General features: G+C 26.3%; 1 protein-coding gene across 4 annotated transcripts in view; it reads left to right on the top strand.

The window, feature by feature from the left end:
- Positions 1-12,530, top strand: part of LOC122859432 (transcription factor Sox-6-like) — a 109,129-nt gene that overhangs the window by 64,543 nt on the left and 32,056 nt on the right. The window contains exon 1 of one of the 4 annotated variants that reach the window (XM_044163029.1): positions 6,445-7,332. The exons of 2 other annotated variants lie outside the window; for them this stretch is intronic. In XM_044163029.1, the coding sequence (XP_044018964.1) occupies positions 7,316-7,332 (17 nt within the window). In that variant the 5' untranslated portion in view covers positions 6,445-7,315. Of the gene's footprint in view, positions 1-6,444; positions 7,333-12,530 lie in introns of those variants that run through there. One more of the 4 variants, XM_044163028.1, reaches the window with a different exon arrangement.

The following is a 12,530-nucleotide window of genomic DNA, read 5'->3' as shown; positions in this document are numbered from 1 at the left end:
TGATACCTCTAGTTGTTTTTTTTTTTTAAATACCATTAATATAGACAGAGCTTTTGCTCATCTAAAATGTATATTTTAATTAAGGAATTTCAGTCTCAATGAGAATTAAACATTGTCCAACTTTTCAAGTCAAAGACACTTTTCCGTTGTTAAATTTGGTTTTTATAAAAACAAAATAATTTAAATGCTATTTATTTTCATCAAATAATTCATAAATAGCTACTAAATAATTTATTGTACACTTAAAACATGTTTAGTATATTTTTTTATTTAATAAATGTATATTCACTTGTTTGAAACATCCAAGTGAACCTTAAATATGAAAAAAATAAATTAATAAAAGCAACAATATACGTAAAATAAATAAGAGATATAGAGGTAAAATAAAGGATGAGATAAAAGAGTACATGTGCAATAAGAGAGGAGGAAGATTGCGTAGGAAAAAGTGAAAAAGCACTCGGTTATATCTAAATCCGTCCTGTGTGCCTCGTTGCAGATGATGGTTTGGCTCGAGATATCTTTGCATTGCAATGTATTTTTTCTGTCTTTGTCGTATTTTAACTGTAGAGTCATTCATAAAAGAGGATGGTGAGGTTTAACAGGAGAATCTTGGCAGTATGGCATGCAGAATAACCAACATTTGAAACATACTTGTTGTAGTTGTAGTAGTGGTGGTGGTGATACTGCACGGGAAACATTGCAAAAATAAGAGTAAGAACATCAGCAACGAGAAGAGAAAGCAAAAAAAATAAATTAAAATAAAATAAAAGATGCCGACCGGAAATGCACGCAGGCCAATATTCATTCACAACGGCAGGCACACACCCGCTCTTGCCTCTCTCAACATAATATTTATTTTTTTATTTTTGTTCTTTTTGTATTCTCTAAATCTTGTATTATTATATATTCTTGTTTTTCCATTGAATTACTTGTACTTATTTTCTGTGTGGCCAAAAAACAACCTGCACCACACGATTTTATTTCTTTATTTTTCTTCATCTCAAAATGTATATATCCTCAATGATAAAAGCAAAACGTTTACAAAATTTAAAAAATAAAAAAATCATCATCACGTATGCACGTATGAGATTTATACGATGTAATTGTCTGTGTAGGTGAACCAGTATGACCTCGGGTTAGCTGGTGCCAAACATAAATCTCAAATATACTTGCTGATATTTTTTTTTTTTTTTGTAGTATATAATTTTACTTTTTTTACTTCTCATTTTGTCTTTCATTTGTCTCGTTTTTGAGGGATGTTTGCTGTCTGTTTTTTTTTTGGTTTTTTTTGGTTTCCTAGCCAAGTTGAATTGATGCACTTACATATAAATATGCTTGTGTGCTGCAACATTATGTTGATTGTTCTCTCATTTTGCCGGAAAGACGAGAATAGATATTTTCAGAAATTGTCGTATGATGACGAAAAACTTTGTAGTTATATATCATGAAAATTTTTAAATACAAAAATATATTATTTTCATTAATTTTTGTATAAAAGTTATTTGATATTATTTTTTTTTTAAATCATATTAATAGATTTTAAATTTTAATGAATCTATCATGAACAATTTTTGCATTTATTAGCTGTAAAGAAACTATTTAATAATTTTGTTGTAAAAGCAAGAGTTTTTTATTCCCTTCATAGCTTTTTTTTCTTTAATCTCCTGTTTGAATAAAAAAAAAAAAAAAATCACCGATGCGATGATAAGATTGAACTGTGCATCAAGTAGATAACGAAAATCTATTTACGTTGTTATAATTTTTTATTCATTTACATCTTTTAATGTCCAAAATAAACACATATTTAATAGTACTTATTTAATTTAATTATTTTTCTATTTAAAAACTATAAAAGTATATTAGTCATCTATTTTTAAATGGAAATAATTATATCTTCTTGAGAAAAAAAATTTATTAGGATAATAAATATGTAAGAAAAGAAAAAAACAATTTCATTTATTTTTATCTAAGATGTCATTTAAAGTCTAATGTGACATGCAAAGAAAAAAAAATATATTGTTCAATAAAAAAAACAAAGAAGAAAAAAATAAATAAAATAAAAAAAAATGGTAATGATCGTTTTATATTTGAGTATGTTGATGAGTCATTATACTATGTTATTAGTACTTTTTATAATCATGAATAATAAAACATTATTATGACAGTAAATTATGAGAAGAACAAGTTTCTATTACGTTACAAAATATTTTTTTAACTATGCTTTGTTATTTTTTTTTCTTATAATTATGTCTCTGCTGATTTTGTTTTGTTTATTACAATAATGTGCACATATGAGTATGTCCTCATAATTAATTTGTTAAAATCACAAATTTGAAAATTTCAGTATGACAAATTGAGCTATAAAGAGTATTAACAAACTCATGAATAAATAAAAAAATGATTAAATCATACTTTACAGCAACTAGAAATTAATTTGATGTTTTTTTTTTTTTGGAGACAGTAGTGTAACCTGTTTATTAATTATAAATATTTTACAATTTATTATATAGATAAAATCATAATTAGAATTTTAATTAAATTTTTAAAGTTAAAACAATAAAGAAAAAAAAAATAAATGACTATAATTAGTTACTAAACAGTAAGCTTTTATTTTTGACCAGATTTTCTTGATTTTTAATCGATTTACTCCGATTTTTTTAATTTGAATTTGCTATGTTTTTTTAATTGAGTAAAACATTTTTCTGTTACATAGAAACTTTTATCTCAGTCTAGACAATAGTAACTAAAGCTGTTACAACTTCTTTCTCTTATATTCAAAACGATACAGAAGGAAAATAAAAATAAAAATTTCCCCCGAGGGAATTAGTCACAGTTGCTTCAGCAACTGTCTCGTTCAAAATTTTTTTTTTACTTGATCCCTATATCCTTGTTAGTATGTATACAGTGACGTTATGTTCTTGACCTGCGATAAACATGTATATGTAGACTTAAGTATACAGACAAGTGGTTTACGCTCTTTGTGATCGGAAAAAAAAAAAAAAAAATGTCAAAAAGCTGTCGTTGTTATACATTGTGGATGCTGAGAAAACGTCAAGAATTTCCGGTTGAATATCGGCTTTTTATAATAGACACAAAACAGACAAACAAAAAAATTTCAAATAAATTGGTTCAAGAAAAAAAAAACAAAATTATTTAAATAATAAAAATTTTGAAAAAATAAAATCTGTTTAAACGTGATATATTATTGTACAGCGGAAGTGTCAAGAGTCAAGTGTGGATTTATAAAATATTCAGATACATCCTCTTGAAGGTCTCTCGACCTCGAGAGTGCTACAAAAAATGAAAAAAAATCATTCAAATAAATTGCATTGCACTGAAAATATCTACTAGAGCAACTGCAAGTGTTGCGTTTTTGACTTATCTAATTCATTGCGTTTTTTATATTTAAATATAATATTTTTTTTATTTTTCGTTTTTATATTCTTGTGAAATATAAAAAAATTTTTTATATACACGTCAAGTGCATTTTTGTGAAGAATGTATTTTATATTTTTTGAAATAGAAAAAAAATATAAATACTGGCATATGAAAGATGAAGGTAAAAATATATTTCCAAATAATCTCATAAAAAAAAATATGTCCCTTTTGAATGACGAAGGTATTATCTATTGGAAAACAGACATGTCCAATTAAAAAATTGAACGCATCTTAAATGATTTTTCTTTCTATAATTATTTTTATCATTTAAAAACGAGGACATCACTTTTTAATATATGTATATATATAAGATATTAAAATATGATTGGTATGTGCAAAAATATATATACTTTTGAAAAATCACATCATCGAAGTTTGATGTCTATATTAAGTTTGTGACCTATATAATACTCACTCAGCCATAGCACACGTTATCCTTCATTTATACTGGAAAAACACTAAACGTGCCAAAATTACAAAATTTTACTGGACACATACTGAGGCATTATTTTTGAAAAAATACGCAAGTATGTGTGTCAAATAGATATTGCATATAAGCTTTATAAATTATCATATGTCAAGCTTGCACATTACATGACAAAATACTTCATTGATGTTTAATTTTTATATGAATTTAAAGGTATTTTTATTTTCACTTCAAGCACAACTTTGACGCATCAGAGAGATTTTTTATTAGACAGGGTCAGGAATTACGTGGCAACGTATATATAAATTTGTCACTTGATTTGTATTATGTTATAAACGAAGGGGAATTCCAATCGTTAAAAATCAAATTTTTTAGACCACCCTGGTTGACGTCTGATTCCCAATGAAATCATATCACTTAATTGTGAAATTTCAATCAAAATCTCTTATAATTTTATCACATAGAATTGTGATTGGTCATTGTAATTAGTATTTTTTTATTTTCTTATTAACAGCTCTGACTGACAACAGTGTCACTTTAGGGGGATTCATACGTTAAATCATTCGAGCTTTTTTACTTGAGTCACTGAAATCAGTTGATATCACGAAATCTTTAGAACCATTCATTTCACTGACTCGTTAACCTCTGACCTCGTTAACATCTCATTGATTTATTTGAAATCAATGATTTAGATTAGTTATAATTATTATTAGATTATTATCAATCATCAAATCAATAGTGGAATAAATTTAAGCTCAAGTTCTTTTGTCCAGGTGAAACCCAAGTGATACACGTGAACTTCGTAATACAATAAGCAATGGGACTAATTGATAGTTTGATTTTTGAATAAACAAATGACATATTGCATAAGTTAATATATATTTAAACAGATTTTTGTAAATTATATCGAGGACATCAAAGTATATACTGCAGAATTGAATTTCAAATTGATTTGAGTTTCAAGCAATGAGAAACCAGGAAAAAGCAACCTTGGGCATGGGCGGACAAGCAAACGATAACAATGAACATTGTGATTTGTGCGGGTGTGCCGACGAAGTCTTATTGGTCCGTTGGTTGCTTCGCGTTTGACTCCCACCCCTTCGCGAGATCCACCATTGGATATCTGGCGCAAACTCTGGTAGCGGGGGTTGCGCAATTATTCTGTCTTTTTGTTTTATATACATCAACGCCGGAACAATGGGTACAATGCGCCAACAATATTTATTTTTCATAAGCTTATACACATGTCAATTATTAATATCACACTGGACAACGAGCTTTTATACAAGCTATATATTTACATAGCTAAAAAAATATAAAGTACAAAAATACAAGTCATGAATTTATTCCATTATCAAACAGCAATCATTTGAATAATTTTTTATGTTTTTCAAAATTCTCAAATTAATACAATGCAGTCATGAAATTCCTGATATTAAATTCTTAAAACTATCATTTTTCATATATAAATTCATCAAAGAATAATTATCAAAACAGTTCATTATATAAAAACAAAAAAATCCAATAAACATCTCAATCTAATTCACCACCGCCAATTTAAAAGTATACTTTTTCTAAAAATATTTTTGTATAAAAGCACATAATAAAACATAAAAAAAAAATACATAGTAATCTTCTCTTTTCACCTGAATAAAACGAAAAAAAAAAATCATCAACATAGAGGCAATTTTCAGTTCTTTTCTTTGCAAAAACAATTCATTTTCATCAAAGCTAAATAAGCTGCATTGAGAGTGTACAGTAGAAAAGAGTAGCAATAGTCAGACCAGGGTGCGCGTCGATGAGCAAAGGCAAGTAAAAGGTGCTGCAAGCACATCCTCACCCTCCAACAACGTTTGACAGAGAGGACAGAGAGAGTATATTCATATAACATTGTATGATGTATATGTATTATATATACACATCTAAAGACACATAATATTTTATATCTGTATGCATTGGATGAGGTTTACAGCATCTCACAAACCACATATATATATATAAAATCATAGATGTATGAGAAAGTAGGCGTAACTGTTGTTGGCCGTTTTTGGGGCGTGGCAAAGTAAGTAGTTACGGCAAAAGCAGTGTATGTAGTATTGATGCAAGAGCAAGTGAATAAGCAAGATCAAACACAATGTATGTTGAACTGTAGATCGTGATACTCATACAACTAAAAATAATATATATATATGTACATAGATATATTGTTGACGAGTATTGAATGGTGGGGAAAAATATCAACGTTTGGGTAGTGATGGTACAGGGTAGAATCTGGTGGGAGAAAAATAAAAAAAGGAAAACGATGAAGAGTCGCGTGGCACTGAGTGAGACTCACAGATGTCAAGAGTGAGATAAATTTCGTTGTGATACGGGGGTGTGTGTTTGACTTGGCTCGATGTTCTTTATATATATATATTTATTCGTTATTGGATTTTTTTTTTTTTTTTCCTTCTTTTTTTTTTGTTGTGTGTGTATTAACAATACGAGAAGCTCCACGGCGCCCCTGATCTGCGCCGGCGGGAAGCAGCGCCCGCGCTGAAACTCTCACCACCGACCCCGCGGATCCCTCGATCACATTCAGTCAGTTAGCCGACGCTCCGACGCGCTGATTATCGTTTTTTCATTGTATTCCAACAGTCGCTAACACATATTCTGACTGTGAAATTTTTTTTTTTTTTTATTTCATATATTCATTATTACGATATATAATTATATTGTAATTATATAATTTGAGATATTAACAAATTATTTAATTTTTATTGTTATTTAAAAATTGATTAATAGTTTTTTTTTTATATTAAAAATATATATTTATATATTGTGCTATTTTTATTTATTTATTTTAATAATTTTTTATTTTCATAAATAATTTATTGTTTTTGAGAGACACGTGTGAAATATTAATGTACAAGTGTGACGAGTTAGTTTTGAAAATTGGAAAATAAAAAAATAATAATTATGATAATAATAGTTGATTTATAAGACAGATAAAAAATATTTGAAAAAAAATATAAAAATAGATACAATTGTTGTTACCACAATCATTGAGTGTACAAAAATAAAAAAAAAATTAATTCAAAAACAGGTATGAGATGAGACCCAGCCTGTAGGCGGGTCCATTAAAATCTCCCACTACGTTGTTGGAACAACACAAAAGTTTTAATCGTAATCAGTGATACATAAAATATCCAGTGACAGCAGGCATTTAAATTCTCATAAAACAAAGTTAAAAAAAAAAAAAGATACAAATTAAAATCCAAAAAAAAAAAAAAAAACCCAAAGTTTATAAAAAAATCCAAAGAATATAATAATAATAAAATGAAAGTGAATATTTTATAGTGTAGTGGGATAATTTTATATATTTTTCATGAATTATTATTAGTTTTTAAAATTAATTTAATAATAGCAGAGTGGCCATTGAGCATAATAGGGTACAACAGGCAGAATGATATGAGCACACTTGGCAGGTGAGTGATTTAAATACCCAAAAAAAAAAAAAAACTCGTTAAAAGAAAATAAATTGATTAAAATAATGAGAATGAAAATTAAGACTAAATCGTGACAAAAATAAATGCGTTTTAATTGCTTATCGTTTAGAAGAAAATTAAGTGATATCAAGTAGTTTTGGATGATAAATAATAGGGGGTAAATGTGGAGTAAATGGATGAGATGTGATGGGGGTGTAATTACATGGGTCCGTGCGTGGTAAAACTACTGGCAGACACGCATGAATTGAATATAAAAAAAAAACCCATGTGTTTAGCCTCAGGGTAAAGGCATTTTGTGTGTTAAATGCAGGGGCAGAAATAAAAAAAGAAAAAAGTGAGAAGCGTGTGCAATGCATTTGACCCAGTGACCCTACAATTTTCTTTTTTTTTTTTTTTTTTTTCTTTTCATTTTGTCATTATAACTGTTACATGTATTTAACACATTTTGAATTTTATGGTATAAACTATGTGTTACCAAAATAAATAAAACCACTAACCGTCGAAATCTTTCATTTATCTGTTACTTTTTTATTTTTTTATAAAATTTATATATGTGTGTGTATCATATTACGTATTGCTTTTAGATCCTCTTCTCCGACAATAGGACAAAACAACTATACATACATATATATATATTTTATATTTTCCCCCTTTTAATTCTATTGTTATAATTATATTGAACAGGTTCTATTCTACATGCGTTCTTTTTTTTTTTTATGGGCCCTCACACGAGGAATGTAATACCATTTTAAAATCTGACATCTAAAGTATTTTTTTTTTTTTTTTTTTAATTTCTTATTTCTACGATCTATCTTTTTTTTATGATTTTTTTTTTTTATTTCTCAAGATCTATAAGCATCTTTTTTTTTTATTCGAACGATAGTGAATATATATTTTTTTCTAAATTTTATTTTTCAACAAATTATCTGAATAAAAATGTAATAATACATATAAGATGTTATTTTTTTAATTTTTTTTTTTTTTTGTGACAGTGTGTCTTTTAATGGCGACAGTTTTTTTTTAGGGCTTTTTAGTGTACAAGTGTGTGTATTTGTCTGTGTGTATTTTGTATTTTAAAATAGTTCGAGAATCGTAAAAAAGAATAATGACTTCAAGAGACTTTACTCCTGCGGCCTACACTTTTTTTAAACACACATATACAGATACATACATTATGTTATTCTCTAATTCTTTTATTTTCTGGTTTATTTTTTAATTTTTTTTCTGTTAGTTGTATCTGGAGTGAACGTATGTGTCTTCTTTTTCTCTTGTTCTTCTTCTTTTTAACTCGTAGCATATTGCTGAGATTTCAAATAATCTTCGTTAAAAATTTAAAATAAATCGTAAAATTCACAGTGTATTAGTTTTGTGTGTGTATATATATAAATGTAGATGTATTGTTAATCGCCAGAATGGACAAGAAATCTATACAAAGTGCTTTTAGATTGATAACTCATTGCCACATGTTTTGTAAATTCAGTATTACGTAACTCAACAATTAAAAATACTATATATTTTTTGAACCACAGATATTTTAATTTAATATAAAAATAAATTTTATTTTTTATCTCTTTTATTTCTTTTTTAAATTAAATTTATAAAAAAAATTTTTTTTCTTTTAAATTATACTCCAATATTTTTTATTATTTTTAAACACAAATTTTACTCCAAAATTTAATTTTTTTAATTTAAAATATTCTATATTTTTTAGTTATTTTTATAAACTTTAATTTGATATTTTAAATAAAGTCATTGATATTAATAATTGGCAAAATATTATCTTCATGTTTTTGGAGTATAATGGTAAAATTAAATAATTTTTCTATTGTGTATAAAAATAATATCAAATCTTCTTTATATTTCTATCAAATTTTCGCATAATTAGTCTTTGTTTGTGGTCCATGGTGAGTAATGTAGTAATTTTGGTTGTAAAATCATTTGGCAGTCACCATGTGCAACAAAAAAAAAAAAAAAACAAAAGTGTAAACAACATTTTTTTTCTCGTAGTTTTTATTTTTATTCATTTTTTTTTTAACATTTCAACGACACTCGTGAAAATTTTAACTATAAAATTTTGTTTTTCTATATTTTGTCAACGTTTAAATTCCATTTAAACATTTGTCTTGTTTTTTTTTTTTTCAATTATATTTTCATTGTTTGAACAGAATATAAATACTATCAAAAAAAACCGCTAAATTAGTCCAGTAAAATTACAAAATTAGTTTTACAATAGAAGCCTAAATATTTACAAATAATTATTTTATTTCGTACTGAAAGAAAAACAATTTTTAAAATTATAAAAATTAATGATTTTCATCTTTTAAAATTATAAAACTTTTTTGGTAAAATTACAAATTGTTTCCTAAATTTTTAACAATTTATATCTAACAAAAAAAATGTCTTTGAAAATATTTGAATTGTACTTTGTGGATAAATTCACAACCGCACACAATATACAGTATTATTTTGACCGATAAAAATTATCAAACAAGATGATGAGTACATATAAGAGAGTAATACAACTGATTCGAAAATTACAACGAACATATAATAATCTATATATACATGAACACAACAAATGTTAGAATTACTTTATATTATTCTTTTGACATGGAGCAATCAAACAACAATACCCAACACAATCATCTCAACAATATGTTTTTTACATTATACAATTGTGCTTTATCAAAAAAAATTCATCACATTGTTTATCAATTTTATGATTTAATTATTATATTAATATGCCTTTTTTTATTTACCAATTAAACGCGATATTTAACCTTTGATTTTACACAATAATTAAACATTTTTTCTTCATTTCATATATTCACCTGGAAAAATACATTAATTACATAACAAAAAAAAAAATCTAAAAACAATGTACAGTAAGTTCATTCATGTACACATAAAAAAAAAAAAATTCTAAATACTTTTTTTTGCAGAAAATTTTTCAGTTCATTGATGCAATATCCTGAACAAACTTATAATTACAATATCAAATGACAAAAAAAATTGAAGGATACTTGACAAATACAATGACATATTTTTAATTATTTTTTATAAACTTTTTTTTTTCATTATTTTATTTATCTATTTAAATACTAGAATCGTAATAGTAGGTTATTTGATTAAGTTTATCATTCCATTTACTTATTCATACTCATAAATCAGGAAACAATTTATTCATTTAATCTGTGGTAAAAAAAAAAGAGAATTACAAAATGATGTCAATAGAAAAAAAAAAAGTATAAAAAATAGAAAAATTATAGTAACAAATAAATGTTGACATTTTTAAATGAAGGTTTCACAATTCATATATATAATTTTTTTTTTTACATTAATTTATTTGCTAATAATTATTATTAGATATTTTTTCTATTTGAAAATAAATATTCACTTGCGTGTTGGTATATTATATGTATCATATTTTTTTTTTTTTTAAGTGCCTATATAATCGGAGCACAGACTTTACCGCATTTTGTTAACCCCGCTAAGTTTCTAATGTATAAAATATACACACCAGTGAATTACATGTGCCTCTTGTTTTATTCGAATCGTCTACCACATTTTTTTTTTTTTTTTTGTTCTCCCTGTAGATAATATATATTTATATATATATATTTTTTTTTATCCCAGAGTCAAACTCATATCCAACATAAACATAACGTATCCAGATGAGAGTAGAAAAGAGATATTGCGCACGTGGGTGCCACTACTATCCGGCATCACCAGAACCCCGTGTGTGGACTAGACTAAAAAAAACAATTTTTTTTTTTATTTTTTCTAAAACAGCTACAAATAAAAAATAAAAAAAAAAAAACTGTTTCGATGAACCTCTAAAACTGTGTAGGCACATGGTTTGAATCTAACGCGTTCCAGATGCCAAAGTGCTTTGTTCCTGACACTAAAATCTTTCTTTTAATTTTCGTTGGCATTGCCATGGCAAAGAACTGTCCCATCTGAAAATCACATTATATCCATAAAATATTTGAATTATATCTATGTGATTTATGCATATACATATTAACTATATAGTTTTTAAGATTATTTTTTAAATTAATTTTTTTTTTCTTTTAAATTCTTTTGTTCTCCATTGTTTTTTGTATTTAAAGGTATTTTTTTATTTTTTTTTTTTCATTTTAGACAAAAGAATATTGTCAAAAGATTTGAGTATATAGAGTTGGTTGGTTGTTGTACAAAGAATAATACATATACGACACTGAGCGGCAATTATTTAAGGTTTTTAAGTGGAAATAAAAGGAAGACATGTATATGTGTATTTTACATTGTGTTGGATTATACGAGACTAGCCAAAGCAATTTGACACTGAACACATGGCCCCACTTATTCTTCAAACCGATACAGATATATAAATATATATATAAATATATTTTGCATATATGTGCACAATATATATATTATATATTCTTAGCCAGAAGGCCCTCTCGAGGTTTAGTTCCCTTTTTTTTTTTAACTATCTTACTCATCGTCTTTTTACATTCATTTTATTTTCTTGATTATCTTCAGGCATTCACACACAGTTGTAATTTTTCTTTACTATTATTATCAAGGGGGGTTAGTCACTGTCCAAATGATTCAAAATTTTCAAAAATTTTTAAAGAATTCCAATGGTTTTCGGTGATGAATGGTGATTCTCTGTGATTTCGTGTGAATCGTCTTGACTTGGTCACTAGATTTAATCGAAAAAAAAGAGCAATTGTGTTTTTTTTAACTAATTTTTGACTTGTAAATATTTTATTTGAAATTAGAAATACACAGATGAACATTACAGTATAAAAAAGTAAATTAAAAAAATATTCCTTGAGATCTTGCAGACACCAGATTGTCGTCAAGTAAACTATAAAATTTCATGGAGAAACAGTCATATTGTCGAGTCAATGTACTTTCTCTAGATGACTTTAGTGTTTGAAATAAAATAATCAAATTATTTTGCTCTGATGATGACTACATTTTGTTTGGCTTGGAAATAAATTGATATAAATAAGACTGCTCATTGATAAAAAGTATATACACTCTATGCTCTCAGCAGTGATTTCCAAGATTTCCAATACAGTTTCTAATGATTCCTAAATTAAATTGAGAAATTAATTGATATAAAAATTGATCGAGCAGATTTAGCAGCAGTGACTAACTTTTCGATTATTATATCATCATAT

Source organism: Aphidius gifuensis, linkage group LG6, assembly GCF_014905175.1.
Source record: "Aphidius gifuensis isolate YNYX2018 linkage group LG6, ASM1490517v1, whole genome shotgun sequence".
In the NCBI taxonomy this organism is placed as follows: domain Eukaryota; kingdom Metazoa; phylum Arthropoda; class Insecta; order Hymenoptera; family Braconidae; genus Aphidius; species Aphidius gifuensis.
Note: the sequence above shows the minus strand (reverse complement) of the source record. Positions and strands in the feature narration are given on the sequence as shown.